This window comes from Hoplias malabaricus, chromosome 18 (genome assembly GCF_029633855.1).
Source record: "Hoplias malabaricus isolate fHopMal1 chromosome 18, fHopMal1.hap1, whole genome shotgun sequence".
Classification (NCBI taxonomy): Eukaryota; Metazoa; Chordata; class Actinopteri; order Characiformes; family Erythrinidae; genus Hoplias; species Hoplias malabaricus.
In genome coordinates, this window is record NC_089817.1 from 8,861,857 (window position 1) to 8,882,220 (window position 20,364).

A 20,364-nucleotide genomic window follows, 5' to 3' on the forward strand; every position below is an offset into this window, starting at 1 on the left:
ACACACCAACTCCTCTCTTTAAATTCACTTGCTGCTAAATGAAGGAAACAAAGTGACTGCTATCAATTTGCTGCTAGTTAGTGTATTATATTTAATGTTCTTGGCTCTGTTTACATCTATGTTCCTTTCAGCAATTTCATAACATTGTTTACTACACTTTATTTCACTTACGTTACCCCCACTGTGAACTCTGACTGGTCAAACTGCACTGTCTCCCTCACTATTTGTTTACTGTTACTGTACTTCTCTAGTGTTTGATACACGTGTGTAGTTTATATAGTCATGTGTGAGTTGTGTTATGTATCAGTGTGGTTCAGGGGAACGTTGTTTCTTTTCACTGTGTCCTGAACGCACTCTGTATTGCTGAAATGATAAAAAAAAACCATTCCCTTGTGTCTGTAAATCACCGTGTGTTTTCAGAGTGGGTGTATGGGGCGGTAGCAGTCGTTGCGAAAAGTCGTTCAGCCGCTTTCGCTTTTAACTGGGTTGACTGTTTCGAGAAGTTTCACACTGCGGATCTTAACACAGCGTTATGAATTCTTATTAAATTCGGATATCACTCAGTCCTGCTCTGGAGCGGTTAAATCCACGGGGTTCGGCGACGGGACCGTGGTTTGGGAGAGTTTTGAAGACACGAACCTCAAAACAACTGAAATACACAAAACTCTGACCACGTAATGGTAAATAATTCCGAGCTTATTTTGTGCACTAGGATACTGAAATAGTATCGGTTTACTTATTTATTAACAGTGTTCGTTTGTCCCGTCCGTGGGCGGCGGTGGAGCTCTGGAAGTGTTTTTCCGTTCAATGATAGAGTTTGAAACTTGTAGTTTCCTTTACAGTGTAAACTGTGCTTTTGAACGGTGAATTCGCCTAAACGAACCGGAATATACAATACTTTCATATTCCTTGAGGTCCATTATGTTTTGGTTTGGTTTGGTGGCTAAAATGATTTTTCTCTGGGAGGGACAACTGTAGATTACACTACGATGGCCCACAGGAGTCAAAACACAGCCGAAAATGGGAAGTACAGTAAAAGACTACACAGAATAGACCGTGGCTGCCACACAGGTCCGGAGCCAGATGACTGTCTGTGAGGAGTGTGGCGTGTTCTCCCCTTAACTGTGTAGGTTTCCTCTGGGCGCTCTGGTTTCTGTCCACCAGTCAGAAGCACATGCTGGTAGGTGCATTGGCTATTCAAAAGTATCCACAAACAAATTAATGTACAAAACAGAGTGTGTTACAATTTGGTACTTAACACTAACTATTTTCGGAGAAGTATGTTGTGTACTCAAATGTATGGAGCCCCTAAAGTGACGTGGTGGGTTTATTTAGCAAGTCATAGCCACTATATAGTATTTTGAGACCACAAAATAATATATTGAGGCCACAAGATAGTATTTTGAGGACACTAAATAATATATTGAGGCCACAAAATAATATATTGAGGACACAAGATAGTATATTGAGGACATGAAATAATATATTGAGGCCACAAGATAGTATTTTGAGGACACAAAATAATATATTGAGGCCACAAGATAGTATTTTGAGGACACAAAATAATATATTGAGGTCACAAGATAGTATTTTGAGGACACTAAATAATATATTGAGGCCACAAAATAATATATTGAGGACACAAGATAGTATATTGAGGACATGAAATAATATATTGAGGCCACAAAATAACATATTGGGCCACAAAATAGTAAATGGAAGCCATGAAATGACTGCGCACCCTGACAAAACTTGTCCAAACCTACATTGTCTTCCACCATTTTTGCTATTTGATTCTCATAGAGAAAGTTCTCTAATTCGCACTGCTTTTCCATGTCATCCATGAACCTCAAGGCAGTGTGCATTAACGTTAAGCAACTGCAATCCAGTGTTAGACTTAACCTCAAAGGTTAGATGTGTGGTTGTTCAGCTGCAATGCCAATCAAACTTTTGTGCTTTGCAAATGCAGGTACCTTGGTCCAAGCTTCAAAATACTGTTTCGTGGCCTCAAAATACTATGTTGTGGCCTCAATATATCATTTTGTGGGCTCAAAATACTTTTTTGTGGCCTCAATATATTATTCTGTGGCCTCAAAATACTATATAGTGGCCACGACTTGCTAAATAAACCCACCCTGTCGCCCTTGGGGGCTCCGTACAAATGTCTCTAAAATGGAGAGAGATAAGTTGCCCAAATTGCGAAAGATTTTTTTTTAATGGTGTACAGTAACACAAGTGTAGCGGCAACAATGGCTGGAGAAAATTTAATCTGTAATCACAGGCTGTTCTTCAATACCAAGAACACAAAGAATGGACTTGTGTTCTCCAGAAGAGAAGTGTTCATTTTGAGAAGTTATTTCACAAGATCAAATTTGTAATGGGGCGGCACGGTGGTGCAGCAGGTGGTGTTGCAGTCACTCCAGGGGCCTGGAAGTTGTGGGTTCGATTCCCGCTCTGTCTGTGAGGAGTGTGGTGTGTTCTCCCCGTGTCCATGTGGGTTTCCTCCAGGTGCTCCGGCTTCCTCCCACAGTCCAAAAACACATGTTGGTAGGTGGATTGGCGACTCAAAAGTGACCGTAGGTGTGAGTGAATGTGTGTCACCCTGTGAAGGACTGGCGCCCCCTCCAGGATTTATTCCCGCCATGCGCCCAATGATTCCAGGTAGGCTCTAGACCAGGGGTGGGCAATCTTATCCGCAAAGGGCCGGTGTGGCTGCTGGTTTTTGTTCCAACCAACTAGGAGGTCACATGATCATTTGTTTTACTCAAGCCAACTAATTAAAGGAGTGAAATCAGGTGTGCTTGAGCCTGAATAGACTTAAATCCAGCAGCCACACCGGCCCTTTGCGGATAAGATTGCCCACCCCTGCTCTAGACCCACCGTGACCCTGAATTGGATAAGCGGTTATGGATAACGGATGGATGGATGCAAATTTGTAATGCAAGAGTGTATAAATGGATTTTCAGGTCATTCACATTGTCAAATCATGATCTCATTTGAGTGAGCGCATCATTCAGGTACTTTACACTAGAAAAAAAATACAAAACATAAAGTAATAAATAACCCTTAATATTGTATTCATTTATGTGTGTGTTTGTGTGTTCTCTTTTGATTCATATCTTCTGTTGTGTTTGGACTATTTGGGCCACCATAACTGGTATTTGAAAAAAATATTACACCCTAGTATCCAGACATCAATATCATTGAATATTCCTTGAATTTCTTGATTTGGAAGAAGCAGAAAATGCAACTTCTGTGACTGAACTTGGATGCGTGGAGAACAGTCCCTGCAGATTTCTGAAAGCAAGTCTGTTGTAAAGAATGAAAGCTGTAAATGTTTTTATTGTCTTCCCCCATTGGACTGAAACATTTAGAACTTGAACCGACAGGAAATGAAATAAATTAAAGGTGGTATAGGACATGTGCACCATAGTGCAGTCTAACACATGTCCACAAACGGACTTTGATTTAAATGCTCTTTCAGGTTTTTAGTTCTAGGACTTTACAAATATGTTGGTACCCTTTATTATTGTAGTGCCCATTATGTAATTATACATCTTCTAGACACACTTTTGCCTAATTTTGGTGCATAATACTTGTTTCCTGAATGTATGCTCAGTGTAAGATAATGGCACCTTTGACTTTTTTTCCCCAATATGTTAAATTCAGTGTGTTCAAATGTGTACACTAATATACAAAAGAAGGAAGTATATTTGAGTGTGTTCCATGTAGAAGACACCTACATGCTCAGAAAAACTGGTACCCTCTGTAGTATGACTGAGTCACTATAGAGGACTGTTGCATTCGATTCAAAAACAAACAAACAAACAAAAAACGTTGAAATATTGAACTTTTCTTCTGAGAAAGAGAATGAAATATAACGTTAGGGACTTTAAGACCCTTAATGTACATTTGAGGGGACACTTATACACTACTTTTAGTGAACTTTCTACAAAACTGAAGCCCCTCACTCCTAGAACCACTGAGGTGCTTCATTTCTCGTTCGAATTTCACGTTCCACCTTAAAAGCACCGCGCCTCCCTCGCCATTTAAGGTAGACCGGACAGCTACTGTAAGAAAGACAAACTAAAATCCTCTCGAGAAATCCCCAGTGTTGCTAATTGAGGAGGACGAAACGGGCCCGGACTTGTTGGCTAAATGCTAATATTGCTAAATCCCACTCCCAATATCCCACAGCCAGTATGACATGTCTGGAGAGCCCCCGGTGGTCCACACACTGAGGACCCTCCATCCAGCCCTAGCCCAAATTTACACGACGGCAGGCTTTCTCTTCAGCAGCACGGAGAGGAGGTCTTCATGAAATGAGGAGAGTACGAAGAATACAGAGCAAAGAGAGCGAAAAGGTAGGGGCTTTCCCCAGATCAGAGTTCGCAAAGTGGCTGATTTTAGACACAAAACCTATTCATATGGGAGAGATTTGATGGTAGCCTCCATTTTAGGAGCTCTTCCAAACAGTGAAACAGCCTGTAACTGAGACTTCAACGTCTCGTGTTGTCTGGTTCTGTGTTTTGTCTGGCGTGCAGCTTCATTGAGAAAAGATGATGCTTATGTTAGCAGCTAATGTTAGTATTGACATTGCAGTGGTGTTTATACTGTATTGAGGATAGCTAACGTAGGGGATGTCTACTTACTTTAGTTCATTATTAGGGTGTTAGTAAAAAGGGGCTGTGAATCATTCATTCAGTAAATGAATAAAATAAGGTTATGCACCCTTATCAAGGATTATTCTCAGGGCTCTGCGATACAGTCTGGTGAAAGTTGCGTCTGATTATTGCGATTGTTTGCGAACCTCTCGCATTATTTACCACCGCTGTAGACAGAATTGCTATAAACAACGTTCTTATTTCTCTAGCTATTGTAGACGACCTATTACATTTTTATTAATTAAATAGTATCAGTTGCAGCTTCATTGGAGCTGTCCAGTCAAGAGGTGCTGAATTCGCCCACCCTCTTCTTAAAAGTCTTAAACATATTTTTTTCAAATGATGATCGCAACAGTAAAGAAAATAGCTTATCTTTGAATGTATGTCGATAAATAATGACAGTGCAACAAGTGTAGGATCTCTAAACACAAGAGAGAGAGGCATGACCCTGTCAGACACTCTATTTCTTTGTCTTTCCAGACAGATCCCACCCTAAACACAGGGGACCCACTAATATCTTGAGGCTAGGCAGGTATTTACTTTAACTCTTTTCTTCTGTGCTTTGTATTTAAACTCTATTTCATTTCAGGTCTTTACTGTATGAATGGAAGGTGTGAGCACACGTGATCATAATCATGTATTGTGTTCCAGAAAGAGATTGATAAGGAGACATGAGGAAGTGCAGCCCATGGACGTTTCTCCCCATTATGTTTTCCTTCTTCACGGCAGCAGGCTTGTGGGTTGTGTGAGTACTTCAGATATTTACTGGGTATCAGGGATGTAATCAATGCTGGCTTTGCTAAGATACAGTACTGTGCACAAGTCAGAGACCACCCTTCATTTATTTAAGTAAGTAAAGTCATTTTTAAGCATTCCATGGACAAACAATGTACATTTATATAAAATACAGTTTTTCTATTATATTTAAAAAAGTCAAATTTAAGTTTCTTTTCTTTCTGATTGTAACAGTTTTGGCAGTTGTTAACTGTCCCCTTATGTTTGTAATTTAAACCTTTTTATCAGGATTTTTCAGCTTATTTAATTGGACGTTTTTCCTTAATGGATATTAAATGACTATTGAACAGCGCCGTTCAATGAAAGGTAATATTCCTTTATGATCTTTTAGGTATTTCATAGCAGTGGAGGATGAAAAAATCACCCCACTCAGCGCAGAATACAAGTAAGTCTGAGATCCTCTTGTAAATCTGTTGTTATCTTAAACAGTTTATATAACACTATGCTTCATGTGATTCAAATGGATTTGGTTTTCCACAGGAGATCAGTGTCGAAATCTCCTCCATATATCAGGTACATTAAAATAAAACAGTTATAAATAACTATATTTATTGTCATTAGACATAATTCTAACGGAAGCCCCAGACTAATACTTTATTTCCTTTATCTTTAAGCATTGCAGGCGATGCTCCACCCGCCAGCTGCGTTTTCAGTCAAGTCATGAACATGGCTGCTTTTGTGGGTAGGAATACTGAGAATATGGACTTTGATTTAGTCATAGAACAAATTATTTGTATTTATTACACTTCATATAATATTTTAAATGTTACCAGAGTGAATTAGAATTAATACATCGAAGTACTGCTTTTACATACCGTTAATAAAAGGGGCTTGTATAGTTCCAAAATATATAGTTCTATAATTAACAATGGCAGAAACATGCATGGTATTCATGCACTAAGAATATATTGGAGAAATGATATTGAAAGATTTTAGTGTGTCATATAACTAATGAAACTCCTTAAATGCTTGTTCACCTTGATGTAACTCTGTTATGTGGAGTTTCTTTAAAAATAAAAGATAGTCTGTTAATGGGAACCGAAAGTAGTTCTTCTATGGCACCAGGCCAAAGAACCTTTTTGGCACCCGTGGTTTTGTGCGTAGTGCTTTGACAGCTATTCTACTAATTTAATTTATATCATTTATTATGATGACTTTTTCAGGCTTCATCCTTGGGGTCCTCAGATACTTGCAGCTGAAGCCTAAAGTGCACAAACCCTGGCTCAACATCGGCAGTCTGGTAGCGCTGTCCCTTGCCTGCTTTGGTATGACTTTAGTCGGGAATTTTCAGGTAGGAATGATCTCAACACTTACTCCTTGGGCTCCTTTATTTTAGGCTTCCGATTTACCTTAAGCTTCCCCACTATTATCTAGCTTTCAAATGACGAGGAGCTCCACAACATTGGCACCTCCATGACCTTCGGCCTAGGCACCCTGTTCTGTTGGGTCCAGTCTTTCATGACACTAAAAGTCAACTTGCGGAATGAAGGCAGGCGAGCTGGTATCCCTCGTTTCCTGCTGTCCGGAGCGGTCACGTCCTGCATGCTACTCTGTATCCTTAACACATCCAGCGTGTCTGTGTGAGACACAACTCACAGCGCCCTTCAACTTGTTAAAAATAAACAAAACCAATGGTCCACATTGATTCACATTAAACAGTAAAAGGCTTGTTGGGTAATTTAGGCATTTTAAACTCCACGAGAAAGACCTGTCTTCTGTGAATGTGCCTTTATGCACCTTCTTCACTCTTACCCTGCACAGAGCACTTTCATGTGTGATGTCAGCACCTTACAAAACCCATAAGCCTGTTTTCCACTGTAGGCCTGAATGGCTCAGAGCTTAGTGTGTAACCGTTCCAGTAGCATTTCCACATGGACCATGCTCGGCCAGGTTTTTCAGCATGGCTAACTGACCGTGCTGCGAGAATACGAACCGCTCTGGTTGGTTAGATTGATGACGTTGGATTCACTGATTTGCTACTTATTTATGATGCTCCATCATTGTCACAGCAGTTGTCTTACACTGTAAAAAATGCTGCTGCTGCTACAGTATTTTATTGTAATACTCAATTACAGTAATATGCTGTAAATTTGAAATACAGTAGTGTTCCTGTAAAAATACGGTAAATGCCAGGGAACTCTGCTGCCAGTATTTTACTGTAAATCACAGTATTTACAGTAAATTATTGTATTATTCAATTATTTAAACCATTATTCAATGCACTATACTAAACTACTTCAAATAGTCTTTACATTTCTGTAGACTACACGTTATAAATATTCATAAAACAACATAGCACTAATCCAAAGAATACATTCTGCTACCTTTAATTTTTATCTCTAAATGTCTTGTCCTTTTTTTTTTTACTGCATGAGTTCTGTTAGAACCTTGACACAGTACCGCAGACTTTGCTCTAATGGCACAGCGACTGCACATGCATGCTGCCCGAGCACAATGGGCTCTGGTCATGTTCTTCCTGACATTCCTGAGCACTTTTGCTATCGAGTTCCGCCACTACCACTTTGAGATTGTGTGCAGCGATGACCAGGACCCTCCGCTGAGCTTGTCCGAAAGCTTCTCCGAGGTCTCAGAGTACCAGTCTGACCAGCTCTAAGACTATTGCTGTCTCATTTTTAAACCAGATTCAGTCCCACGACTTCCAGCATTCATCAGTTTCCACTAATGCATGTATGTTGAATGTATTCTCTCCAGAGTGATCTGTGAGTGTTTTTTTAAAACAACAATATGTAGGTAGACTTTGCAACAAGAAGCACAAGAGATGAAAAGATGCCATTTTCTGAGCCGTGAGTTTTTGTATTCAGGTGTAACGTGATGTGAGGTGTGAACATGAGTGCGTATGTAGATCAAGTTTAGAAAGCATGTAAAAATACAAACTCTCACTTAAGTGCTACATGGCGAGGACGTGGTCTCACCTTGGACAACATCAGTGTCCAACAAGTGAATGGCTTGAAGAGACTCTGAATAATGGCACAGAAGGCAAAGAATGTTCTGTACTCTGTATTGTCTGAAACATCAACTTACTTTTCAGTATACAATATTAAACAACCCTAGCTCTTTCCACAAATGGCACATTTTATATCTAGATGAAACAGAATGTCCAGTAATAACATTGCATTTCATTTACAGTGTTTTTCAACTTATGGATTGTGTTTCATTAAAGCTGTATTCTGTATGACTAATCTAGTGTCTTCTTGAACTATTACTGACTTACATCTGTTTACCATAAGTTGACATGCAGCATTGCAGTTGGCTTAAAAAAATCAGTTAGTTATTTATGCACCCAGCTGAGTCCTCCTGATCATTTTGAAAGTGGTCACATGCATCCGTTAAGATGTTATTATCTTCAGTTTCTCTCATCTGTATCCTAATCCAAAGAGAAGTCGTGTTTGGCAAAGTTCTGTGTCATTGGGTGTTGGGGAAATAAGAAACCGTTCAAAACATTAGCAACTCTGTTAACTACTTTTCCTCCATCAGTATCATTTACAGTGCAGTTACATTAACAAGTGTATTTACATGGGGTTCACAAATAACAGAAACACCAAACAAAGTCTTAAACTCAGTGGCCATTTAATCAGGAGTACATTGCATGTACAGGTGCATCTCAGTAAATTTATTTCCGTAATTCAATTCACAAAGTAAAACTCATATAGATTCATTACAAACAGAGTGATCTATTTCAAGGGTTCGTTACTTTTAACGTTGATGATTATGGCTTACAGCCAATGAAAACCCAAAAGTCATCATCTCCAAAAATTTGAATATTATATGATTTTTAATATAGAAATGCTGGCCTACTGAAAAGTATGTACAGTATATGCACTCGACGAGTTTGCTGACCAATCAAGCAGTGATACTGTGGTTATTAAACCAGTTATTGGTACTTTTGGCAGTGTGGATAGGTGCCAAGTCCTGCTGGAAAATTAATTCCACATCTCCATAAAGCTTTCAGCAGAGAGAAGCATGAACTGCTCTAAAATGTCCTGGTAGACGGCTGCACTAACTTTGGACTTGATATAACACAGTGGACCAACACCAGCAGATGACATGGCTCCCCAAACCATCACTGATTGGAGAAACTTCACACTAGACTCAAGCAGCTTACGTTGTGTGTCTCTCCACTCTTCCTCCAGACTCTGGGACCTTGATTTTCAAATGAAATGCAAAATTGACTTTCATCTGAAAAGACTTTGGACACTGAGCTACAGTCCAGTCCTTTTTCTCCTTGGCCCAGGTGTTGTCTCTGGGTCATGTGTGGCTTAATACAAAGAATGCGACAGTTGTAGCCTATGTCCTGGATACGTCTGTGTGTGGTGGCTCTTGAAGAATCTCCCCCAAATTTTTAATGGCCTTTTCCTGACAATCCTTTCAAGGCTGCGGTTATCCCTGTTGCTTGGGCACCATTTTCTACCACTAACCTTTCCATTAATACACTTGGATACAGCAGGAGGATGTCAGTGACTGTCTTCTGGACATCTGTCAAGTCAGCAGTCTTCTCCATGATTGTGTAGCCCACTAAACCAGACTAGTGGCCATTTTAAAAGCTATGGAAACTGTTGCATGTGCTTTGTGTTGATTATTGTAATTTTCTGAGAGAATGACTTTTGGGGTTTTCATTGGCTGTAAGCCATAATCATCAACATTAAAAGAAATAAACGTTTGAAATAAATCACTGTTTAACATTAATCTATATGAGTTTCACTTTTGGAAATGAATTACTGAAATAAGTGAACTGTTTGATGATATTGTCATTTATTGAGATGCACCTGTAGGTGCACATTAGTTACTAATCCATTTGCTGCTGCCTAAAGTATCAGCCCCTTCTACAGCATTCAGGCATTCGAAGAGGTCTTAAAGTGGCCCCTTCCCACCGATGGATGGATTCAAGAAGCATGTTATTTGAGGCAAAAACAAATGTGCTACAGTCAGTAATTAAACAAAAAGAGTCGACATAAATTATAGATGTACCCAATGTACATAAACATGCATGAGTGGTGTTTCTGTTATTTGTTCCAGTGGTCCATATTTGTAATGAACCTTTCATGTAACAGTAACGGATAACACTTGTGAGTACGGAAGGATGGTACAGTGATTTGAATGGCTACCGATATACTAACACTGTTGAAGAAAATGCAGCATAACCCATGTGTCCGTTCCTAGTTATTAACATAAATTACACTTACACATCAACACCTTCACTGTATCAGAAACACCCAAATAGAATAATGAAAGATTATATACCAACTGCAACATATTTTTGTGTAAAAACTAAAACCATGCAGACAAGCACCTTAGAATTTCAGTCAGTAAAATTATAATGCACTTGGTACTTGCTGCATAACATCTTGATTTAGCACAGGTGGCGCGCCACAACACTGTTGTTTGGCCACACGTCTCATCCTCCTAAAGTCCGCTAGAGGAGTGCTGCTGCTAACACTCTCCCGTCCAGGTCCATCAAGCCCTTCCTGCAAGTTCCAGCTGGCTAAAAGATGTGCTGGTTCTGTAATGGTTCCTCTCCTCTTCGGTCAGCTCCATGTTGCCTGGCCGCACCACTACAACCACGTTCAGCCCTGCATCCTCTGCTGCTTTTGCCTCTGAAACACAAACGTCATCCACACACTCTCAGACATGTGCTCAGCACAACAGCTGCTACCCTCAGGGTCTCATATGACACAGGGCACTGGGGAGAGTTATTTAAATGCTTTGGTGTTGGAGTATTTGGCTTGCATCAGACATCCAGGTGAAATTAGCATCTGAACACAGAATCGTCAAAGTGAGTAGACATTTTCAAGGTTCATTCATTCATTATCTGTAACCGCTTTTTCCAATTCAGGGTCGCGGTGGGTCCAGAGCCTACCTGGAATCATTGGGCGCAAGGCAGGAATACACCCTGGAGGGGGCGCCAGTCCTTCACAGGGCAATACAGACACACATTCACTCACACACTCTGACACTTTTGAGTTGCCAATTCACCTACCAATGTGTGTTTTTGGACTGTGGGAGGAAACCCATGCAGACACAGGGAGAACACACCACACTCCTCACAGACAGTCACCCGGAGCGGGAATCGAACCCACAACCTCCAGGCCCCTGGAGCTGTGTGACTGCAACACTAAAATACATCTTTATTTTGTCAAGATCCAATCACTCATCTGTAATGAAAAGAGATGCTTTGCACTAAACAATATTTTATTTTGACATTAAAAAAAAGATATCGTAGTTACCGAATAATTTTGATCGCATTTGTATAATTTACAAGTTTATTTATTTATTTAAACATGGGTAAAGCCTCTTTGGGTTTGGATATTTAAGTTTGTAAGCCAGGGTTGATGCTGTTGTTGTAATTTTAATGTGATTTTGTGTTGTGTGGTAAGTCTTTTATAGATTCTATACACATACAAATTAAATGCAGTTGAACTGACACTTTGAAAATAAAATATTGCTGCACTCTGCAATCCATTTAAGCTTTAAGGGTGAACACTGCATGCAAAGAGACTCTCTCTCTCTCTCTCTCTCTCTCTCTCTCTCTCTCTCTCTCTCTCTCTCTCTCCTCTCTCTCTCTCTCTCTCTCTCTCTCTCTCTCTCTCTCTCTCTCTCTCTCTCTCTCTCTCTCTCTCTCTCTCTCTCTCTCTCTCTCTCTCTCTCTCTCTCTCATAAAAGCACTAAAGCAGCATCGCTTAATACATTTGTAGGATGCCCCCTTGTTTATGCAGTATTTATTAGATTGCATTAGGAGAAGAGCAGAAGCCGCCAGATGAAAAACTGGTATTACAGTCAGTTAGCAGAGCCAGTGCACACCCACCTCGTGTGACATCTGTTAAGAACATAATGTCTTCTGGTGAACAGCCAATCCTTTCCGCAATCCTTTCATAGCTTTTACTCTCCACTTTGGCACCAATGTTAGTGTCAAAGTGACCATCAAACAGCCTGAGGGAGAGAATTAAAAAGGTTTTGTTAAATCTTAAGATCTACAATTTCTCACTCAGCACCTCGGAAATTACATAAAACGTAGTCTATTCAAACTTTACCTCTAACAGATCTCCTTCAGTTGAAAAACCAAACAGAAGCTTCTGAGCTTCTATGCTCCCTGAGGAGTAGATGTAAACTTTAAGACCATGTCGCCTCCATCTTCTTATAGCTGGAACCACGTCTTGGTACACTCTGAACAAAAGAGCGGGGGTTACTATTTAATTCATTTATACAAACTATCATCCACTAAAATGCCATGCATTTGTTCACATTTCAGAATCTACACAAAAAAATGATCATTTTCTCTGGTTTTCTGAATGCACATTAGCTAACTGTAACCTACATAACACTACTGGGCTACACACTGTTTATATTGGAAGTGATGTCACAATGTGACATTGATTTTTAGTTATAACCGCACTGATAGACAGAAACTTATCAACAGTGCAGACCTATATCAGTTGCCGGTCTGTTCATTTAAAACAGTACAAAGAACACTTCAACACATTTCACATTAAATCCATGCAGTTCTACTGGAGTGTGCAAGGTTAAATTTGCCTTGTTTAATTTATTTTTACACACAGTTGCTAAAGAAGCAGATCCTCTGTACTTACTCGCCTTTGATCTTCCCTGCAGCATAGGCTGCTCTCCACATGTGGCCCTGCAACTGTTTCAAGGCAGTGGTTTTCCTGTCTGCCGCCATCTGCCAGAGGACATTATCCACCACCTCCCGGATAGCTTTCTCCTCATCTGTGTGCACGGTCTGATCCACAGCATGAACTGGGCCTGCTCTGTTCTGTTTTAAATCCTCCTCAGCCTGGAACCAGGGCACATGTTTCAAAGAAATGAAGCTGAATCAGGTGACTGCATGACGACATCCTAATCTCTGAATAACAATGCATAAAAATCAGCATGGTTTAAAAGACAAGGCCTTCTTTCCATATGACTACAACCTATATTAGAATAGGACAAGTACTACAGTTTACTACAGGACATTATACAATACACTGATTACTATCACAAAGCACTATAAGAGTATGACAAAACCTATGAAGGTTTACCATTACTTTACACGTAGCACTGTAACATATATAATCTAAGAAACCATCGGTAAGTTCACGAGGAATTGTGGGTAGTAAGTAAAGCGCTTTGCTTGTTTTGCAGACATTGAAATCTCTGGTTACTATCACCACAAATATACTGTTCTCTATATGCACCATTTCACATTTTACTTGTTATTAAATACAGACATAGATCAAGGTTGTGTTAACATGAAAATGTGTCTATAAAGGGGCTCTCTACACTAAACCAAATAAAAGCTTCAGTGCAGGCTGTAAATGACCTGTTTTTTCAAGAGATGAATATCCTGTTTACACTCATCCTCCTCCCAGTGCGCTGACAGGTAGTCTTCCAAATGTTCCTTAATGTATGGAAATAAAACGTCCTGCAAGAAAAAGCACCATTAACAAGTGTTTCTAAATCTTCTATTTACTCAATGGCTGCTTTGATATTGGAGAACTTAGAGCAGTTTTACGGAATGAAACCCCTATTCCTACCTTCACGAATGTAATAGGGGTTGTGGTTCCTTCTATATCCAGCAGAAAGGCGCTAACGTTTTCTGGGACTGTAATCGTTGCCATTTTCCCAAATGGCAAATTATCCGTTGCTTTACAGCAGTTTCCAGCGACAAATGTGTACACAAAGAGATTAGATTAGGTTAGGAATTAGTCGTATTAATGCCCGACACAACCCGTGTAAATAAAAAGAGCTCAGATAGTGAACAGTAGCCAGCTAGCAGTGTGCCGCTAACACATGGCTCAGTAGGGTTGCCAGATACACACCAGAAAATCTCTACCGCTCAAAGTAATTATCTGTAGTAACTGTTTCTCTATTGTCTAGGTGCCAGTGTATGGGTCTAAAGATTTGTTTAACAATGTCAAAGGAAAATGTTATTAAAATATATAACAAAATATACAGAGATATTCAGGTCTGAATCTATATGATTTAATTCATGACTTACTTTTATGTACATTATTACATTAATTGACATTGATTATTATTAAGGATCATAAAACAGTTCTTTTGACACCCATATTAACATAACTTTAAGTGTTGTATATTGCTAATTCGTATATTTTATTAATTTTCCCAGTATCCTATAGTGCGGCATATATATAACTACATCATACAAATTTAAGCTACTAAATTGCGTCCCGCTTTAAACAAATTTAACTATATTCACGGTTTTCGTTAAGTTTATTATACCGCATAACTTAAACGTACGTGTTTTTTAAACATCTGGCAACCGCGAGCAATGACTTTGCTCGGGTCGACGTGATCTATAAAGCCATCTTCAGCATTAACATGGTGTGAAATGACTTTACAATCAGCCAATGTACAATCACACAGGGAAACTGCAGGGAAATATAACAGTGTCCATGTCAAAGAAGGCGATGACAACATAGCGTTAAAAAAAAAGGAATAATAACGGCATATACCAAGACTCGGGGAAGAATTATTTTTAAAGCGGCAGTCCTTAAGATCTTGTTATTATTATTATTATTATTATTATTATTATTATTATATTATTGTTGTTGTTGTTGTTATTGAAAACAGTAGTATTCCTGATTGAGGAGGGGATAAAACATTAAAATAAATTATATTAATATGCTGGTGTGATCCTCACTGCAAAGTGTAAGTAATTAATTCTGAAAAATAGGTCGGGTCAGTTTTCACTGGAGTTATTACATACTTATGTCACATGCATTTGAGTCTCGTGACCCAAATATCAAAATGTTTATGGTTCTACTCTTGTTGGATTGCTTTATACTTTGTGAAAGTATTTCATCGTAAGTGAACAAAACAATATACATAATATTAATTAATTACATTAACCTGTATTAAAAAGTTTAAAAAAACACTCATCAGATTTTTCTGCAATCCCAACACAGCAACAAGCAAACATGTAATAACATATGGACTGATAGATCAAACAGCAAAAGAATAAGATATAGCAACACACTAGAAAACACCTTAGCGAAGACCTGAAATATTATAGCAAAATCTAAATAAAACAACTGAAAGAGCACTTCCACCAGTAGCAACACAATAGCAACCACACGGCATTCGCCTTGGATGAAAATTATTTTAACTCAGAATTAAAAACTGAAACACACATAACTTTCTTAGAACATAAACAACGTAGCGAATATATCGAAACACTAAATCACTGAGCTATAAACTTAATTATCAAGAAACTAAACAACTATCTATGACATGTTTACATTTCCGAGAATCCATTCGGGGATTTCTAATCAGTGTAGTGTGGATGAAAGACGCTTTTGTTGGGACGCGGCCCTTTAAGCCCCGCCCCGTATCCTCCCGCCTTTGCTGTTTGCGTCACTGAACACCGTCAGCCATTTTAGCGACCCGCGGCACTGTTTGTCTGACTGCGTGTGTAGCTTTAGGGTTTTAAAAAATATATATAACTTTAACCGTCCACGTTACAGCACCCCAGAGCTCTTCGCCGCACACTCGTTAACGAAAAAAAATGCAGACAGAACAGGAAACTACCGACTTCAGCACTGATGAATTTCCAGAGGGATCCAAAATCAACGCGAGCAGGAATCAGCAGGACGATGGGTGAGTTTCAGAGACGCCGCTAACAGGCCCAAGCTCACCGTGCCGACTCTGTAAAACGGGAATATTAGAGATAACTAAGTAAAAACGACAGTAGTACTGACTTTTGTGACAGCGTTGAGGGAGATGTGCCATTTCTGCAGGATAAATGATTTGAAATCGTATTTTTGACCGATGAGCGACACGCATTAGCTTGCAGAAGTGGTTATGTTAATCCTGCCGCGTTTTAGCGATAGCTAGCGATAGCCCTTTAAGACGGATGATCATTTACCTTTAATATTTATCACGAGTCACCACTCTTATCTAGAAAAGACTGGTGTGGCTGCAGTTTTTGTTATTCCACACACGATTCTACTTGTTTAAGATATTAACCTCACTCTCTAAACAGATCGGTGTGCTCCTGTTTGATTGGAATGGAAACCTGCGGCCACACCGGCCTTTTGTGAATGAGATTGGTGACCCCTTATTCTATAATTTAGAAGCATTAAATATTTCAAATTTACTACAACTGTGAACAACACTTAATTATATTCCGTGGAACATCAACCCACTCTAAATGGGTATTTTTACTTTGATTTCATTATTGACTGGGTGTGATTTTCTTGAAGAAAGACAGATCCATAATGTATTTACTGTGTGTTTCCAGGAAAATGTTTATTGGTGGTCTGAGTTGGGACACCAGCAAGAAAGACCTTACAGACTATCTGTCCAAGTTTGGAGAGGTGTTGGACTGCACAATCAAAACAGACCCCATGACTGGCCGTTCCAGAGGCTTTGGCTTTGTGCTCTTCAAGGATGCAGAAAGTGTGGACAGGGTGAGTTCCCTTTATTCTGATAAATAAAGAACACTATTATGAATGTTTTTCAGGAAAGAACCCCACTTGTTCATTTTCATTTATAGGGTTTTATTTTCAATCTTTGTGAATTTGTACTGTATAAAATATCTCTGTGACAAAGACAAGAGAATCTGCATCCTGCCATGTGTATGATCGCATTTGAGCATTCTGCACATTGCATAAACTGAAAAATGTCCTGCACCTGATCACTGGGCTATGCTTTTAACTGTAACCACGTAGAGCTAATTTTTTGGGGGGTGGGGTACTTTACAAAAGTCCATTGTCATCTTGGATCTTTTTGGATTTCAATCAGGTTGGGTGGATTAATAACATACCACTAAACATATTGAGACTTTGTTAATTTTAAATCTTTGTGTTTAGGTTCTGGAACTGAAGGAGCACAAGCTGGATGGTAAATTGATTGATCCCAAGCGAGCCAAAGCCATGCAGGGAAAGGAACAACCCAAAAAGGTTTTTGTTGGAGGTCTTCATCCAGAAACAACAGAGGAACAAATCCGGGAATACTTTGGAGCTTATGGAGATGTAAGTCAAATGACAATTACGAGTAAACTGAAATATCCTCCTAATATATATATCAGTCTATAGCCATTAAAGCATTTGTTTTTCTGTGTAAGTAAGCATTGAGTTTGGTGCTGCATGCTACTTAAGCGAGTCGGGTGTACAGCATGAAGTTTGAAGTTCTACATTTAAAATTGTTCAGGCTTGTGTAGTCCATAATTTGCTGCTTCTCAATAGATTGAAAACATTGAGCTCCCAGTGGACAGTAAAACGAATGAGAGGAGAGGGTTCTGCTTTGTAACATATGTGGAAGAGGATCCTGTTCAGAAGCTGTTGGAAAACAGATACCACCAAATTGGAAATGGAAAGGTTTGTTTACTCTCTTCATACTTACAGTGTGGTGGACAAATTTCAGGAACTTCTGACATGGAATACATTTCTTACATGTATTTTGAACTTTCAGTCATTCTTTGTGGTATTGATATGTTGTGATTTTGCTTTTGTTCTGTCTAGTGTGAAATTAAAGTTGCCCAGCCTAAAGAAGTCTACAGACAGCAGCAAAACAGAACCAACAGGGGCTTTGGAGGAAGGGGAGGATTCAGGGGTCGTGGACGAGGAGGTACGTGTCTATATTCGCCAACCGTTTGCCAATAATATTTGTCTATCACATATTAAACACTTTTCTCCCCCTCTGCATTCCTGGGTACAGGTCAAGGACAAGGATACAATCAAGGTTATAACAGTTACTATGGACAAAACTATGGTGGTTATGGCAATGGCTACAACCAGGGATATAATGGCTATACGGGGTATGACTATACAGGCTACAACTATCAGAATTATGGATATGGACAAGGATATGATGATTACAGTAGTAAGTCTTATGATGACTTTTGTTACAATTCTTATTAACTACTTATTTTTAAGTGATTTAATAAACTTGCAGCTGTCTTAACATTTTTGTCTATTTTTAGGTCAACCAAGCAATTATGGCAAGGCCTCCAGAGAGGGTGGAAACCATCAGAACAATTACCAGCCATATTGACAAAATGACTTTACCTGCCAAGAGTTATGGTAAGACCATAGTCTGACCCTTCCGTTTGGCATCATCTACCAATTTAAAGATCAATAGACAACACTGACTATCCAAAAAAAATACGTGGTTTGCATTTTCATGCACCTTGTTTTAGGGGAAAATTTGAGAATGTCTATAGATCTTTAATTGCTAATGCTTGTGTAGTTTTGTGCCTTTTTTTTTCCTTTTTAAAGCTCCCCAGAAAAATGTAAGTGTTTTTCTGTAGATTTTGTTTTCTATTTTTCTTCCTGGTTTTTAACAGGTGAACATAATGAAATAACATAGAGTTGATAGCAATACTAACAGGTAAAGTACTGCTAAAGGGTACAGAGTAAGGGCACCTCTCCTTATTTTTTTTTTCCCATTCTTTCCCTAATTCTGATTATTGTACCTTGTTTGTACCTGCCAGCGGGGAACTTCATTGCAGGCCGTGTGTCACCTGACCACGAAATTCTCTGGGCGTCGCACATAGCGGGCAGAGAGCACGGCATGCACAAGAAAACGCTGTCCTGTGGTATGGTCTCTTCCAACTTCCTGTACCAGCGTTAAAACAAAGAGCAAACATAAAAAAAAGGAGACCACTCGTTTTCCCTTAAGTTGACAATGTTTTCTTTAACAGTTTTAAAAATGGGTTTTTTACAGGTATTTAACAGTGAAACCTAAGTGATTTTGACTGTTCATTGTATTCTCCTTTATTAATTTTAGTGTTCTTGTATTTCAGTTCTGGAGCTTCAGTGATTTTTCTTTTTGTTCTCCTAAAAATGGTCTCCAACCCTGTAAACTGCATAAACTCATAATGCTTGCTTTTTCTTTAGAATCCATAGAGAACTTCAAATGGTACACCTCAACTCTTTTCTTAAATCATAGCTTATAAAGATCATATGTAAACCAGTTTTAAAAAGCCACACAAGATGGCTAAAGCTGTCATCTTGAATACTTAAATACTGGCTGGAATTCAAAAAGAATTGTATTATAGTAAAAGTTATTTGGAAGTGCTCCAAGATGGAGTTGATGCTTTTGCTGGCAGACAATCTGCTTTCCAAATTTAAGTTGTACATATGATCTTTAAACTCAAACGGTGAACTTAATAGCTTAAAGTCGACAGCTCACGAAGTTAAACACAAACATGGAGGTTCAGTTAAGTGCTAGTCTTATGAAAATGATTGATCTCTGTCTTGTCTTGTCTCTTGTAGGTGAGCAGGCTGACTGACAGTTTGTACCCCAGAGGCAGCTTGTGGATACCCTGTCCTTCTTAATCAATGAGCATCTTGATTTTAAACATACCTTTATTTGGTTGTCCTCTGAAGATGAAGACATTTAGTGTCTTACCTTGTAAATATTTTGTTCCTAAGTTTCTTATCCTGTGCTTTGTTGAGATGGAGCTTATAGATTTTGTGCTGGTGTGTTCTTAAGTCTTCATTTGGATATTTCCAGTTTTTTGTTTTGTTTTTTGTTTTTTTGTTTTTTTTTAGTTTTGGATAAAGGGAATATTAAAAATGGGGTATCAATAACACTTCTGCATTTGCTGTTTTTTCTTTTTCCTTTTTTTTTTAAATAAAATTATTGAAAAAAAAAAGTCTCACAAACCTGCTCTGTGGTGATGTAGAGTCAAATTTACAGAAGCTAGATGACAATTCAAAGTTGTTGTTTTTTATCAATTAAAATTGCAGTAAACATAATAGGTTAGGTGTGTGTGTGTGTGTGTAAAGCCTATTGCCAACACCATACATCACAAACAGAAGAAGTGTTATACCTTTTGGAACACAACCTTTAATGTTTTTGTTAATGGTCAGTCTTCAGGTTAGATTAAGAAGATAATTTGACGGCTGACAGAAACATGTCTTATGTG

At 38.9% G+C, this 20,364-nt stretch overlaps 3 protein-coding genes across 15 annotated transcripts; 2 read left to right on the top strand and 1 right to left on the bottom strand.

Moving 5' to 3' along the window:
- The first annotated feature begins 437 nt into the window (after positions 1 to 437).
- tmem150c (transmembrane protein 150C) lies at positions 438 to 8,852 on the top strand. Of its 10 annotated transcripts, none has more exons than XM_066650239.1 (10): positions 438 to 680; positions 4,198 to 4,364; positions 5,145 to 5,196; positions 5,316 to 5,409; positions 5,791 to 5,844; positions 5,940 to 5,972; positions 6,074 to 6,141; positions 6,623 to 6,750; positions 6,834 to 7,011; positions 7,865 to 8,852. In XM_066650239.1, exons 4-10 carry the CDS (start codon positions 5,336 to 5,338, stop codon positions 8,071 to 8,073), a joined length of 744 nt encoding a protein of 247 aa, XP_066506336.1. In that variant the 5' UTR covers positions 438 to 680; positions 4,198 to 4,364; positions 5,145 to 5,196; positions 5,316 to 5,335; the 3' UTR covers positions 8,074 to 8,852. The 10 variants fall into 10 exon arrangements, with proteins under 10 accessions (XP_066506336.1, XP_066506337.1, XP_066506338.1 ...); XM_066650240.1 differs by having other exon boundaries at positions 4,202 to 4,364; XM_066650241.1 differs by lacking the exon at positions 4,198 to 4,364.
- Positions 8,853 to 8,861: 9 nt separating this feature from the next.
- On the bottom strand, positions 8,862 to 16,691 carry enoph1 (enolase-phosphatase 1). Of its 3 annotated transcripts, none has more exons than XM_066650237.1 (7): positions 16,357 to 16,691; positions 14,003 to 14,112; positions 13,789 to 13,890; positions 13,061 to 13,263; positions 12,506 to 12,638; positions 12,280 to 12,403; positions 8,862 to 11,071 (listed from the first exon to the last, which is right to left on the bottom strand). In XM_066650237.1, the coding sequence occupies exons 2-7, from the start codon at positions 14,084 to 14,086 to the stop codon at positions 10,932 to 10,934; spliced, it is 786 nt and encodes a 261-aa protein (XP_066506334.1). In that variant the 5' UTR covers positions 14,087 to 14,112; positions 16,357 to 16,691; the 3' UTR covers positions 8,862 to 10,931. The 3 variants fall into 3 exon arrangements, with proteins under 3 accessions (XP_066506334.1, XP_066506332.1, XP_066506333.1); XM_066650235.1 differs by lacking the exon at positions 16,357 to 16,691 and adding an exon at positions 16,190 to 16,316; XM_066650236.1 differs by lacking the exon at positions 16,357 to 16,691 and adding an exon at positions 15,731 to 15,758.
- Positions 15,854 to 20,057, top strand: hnrnpdl (heterogeneous nuclear ribonucleoprotein D-like). Of its 2 annotated transcripts, none has more exons than XM_066650233.1 (8): positions 15,854 to 16,088; positions 16,732 to 16,900; positions 17,303 to 17,464; positions 17,678 to 17,809; positions 17,954 to 18,059; positions 18,150 to 18,314; positions 18,415 to 18,514; positions 19,709 to 20,057. In XM_066650233.1, exons 1-7 carry the CDS (start codon positions 15,997 to 15,999, stop codon positions 18,483 to 18,485), a joined length of 897 nt encoding a protein of 298 aa, XP_066506330.1. In that variant the 5' UTR covers positions 15,854 to 15,996; the 3' UTR covers positions 18,486 to 18,514; positions 19,709 to 20,057. The 2 variants fall into 2 exon arrangements, with proteins under 2 accessions (XP_066506330.1, XP_066506331.1); XM_066650234.1 differs by lacking the exon at positions 19,709 to 20,057 and adding an exon at positions 18,925 to 19,017.
- The last annotated feature ends 307 nt before the right edge of the window (positions 20,058 to 20,364 follow it).

What these genes read in the sequence shown, in the direction of transcription:
- hnrnpdl (XM_066650233.1), top strand. Translation starts at nt 15,997, where the DNA reads ATGCAGACAGAACAGGAAACTACCGACTTCAGCACTGATGAATTTCCA. An exon ending in ACCAAATTGGAAATGGAAAG is followed by an intron (nt 17,810 to 17,953) that starts GTTTGTTTACTC and finishes TGTTCTGTCTAG; the next exon opens with TGTGAAATTAAAGTTGCCCA. An exon ending in CAGGGGTCGTGGACGAGGAG is followed by an intron (nt 18,060 to 18,149) that starts GTACGTGTCTAT and finishes TCCTGGGTACAG; the next exon opens with GTCAAGGACAAGGATACAAT.
- enoph1 (XM_066650235.1), bottom strand. Translation starts at nt 16,274, where the DNA reads ATGCGTGTCGCTCATCGGTCAAAAATACGATTTCAAATCATTTATCCT. An exon ending in GCAGGGAAGATCAAAGGCGA is followed by an intron (nt 12,639 to 13,060) that starts GTAAGTACAGAG and finishes TCTTTTGTTCAG; the next exon opens with AGTGTACCAAGACGTGGTTC. An exon ending in CTGAAGGAGATCTGTTAGAG is followed by an intron (nt 12,404 to 12,505) that starts GTAAAGTTTGAA and finishes CTCTCCCTCAGG; the next exon opens with CTGTTTGATGGTCACTTTGA.
- tmem150c (XM_066650239.1), top strand. Translation starts at nt 5,336, where the DNA reads ATGAGGAAGTGCAGCCCATGGACGTTTCTCCCCATTATGTTTTCCTTC. An exon ending in AAATCTCCTCCATATATCAG is followed by an intron (nt 5,973 to 6,073) that starts GTACATTAAAAT and finishes TTTATCTTTAAG; the next exon opens with CATTGCAGGCGATGCTCCAC. An exon ending in CACGTCCTGCATGCTACTCT is followed by an intron (nt 7,012 to 7,864) that starts GTATCCTTAACA and finishes ACAGTACCGCAG; the next exon opens with ACTTTGCTCTAATGGCACAG.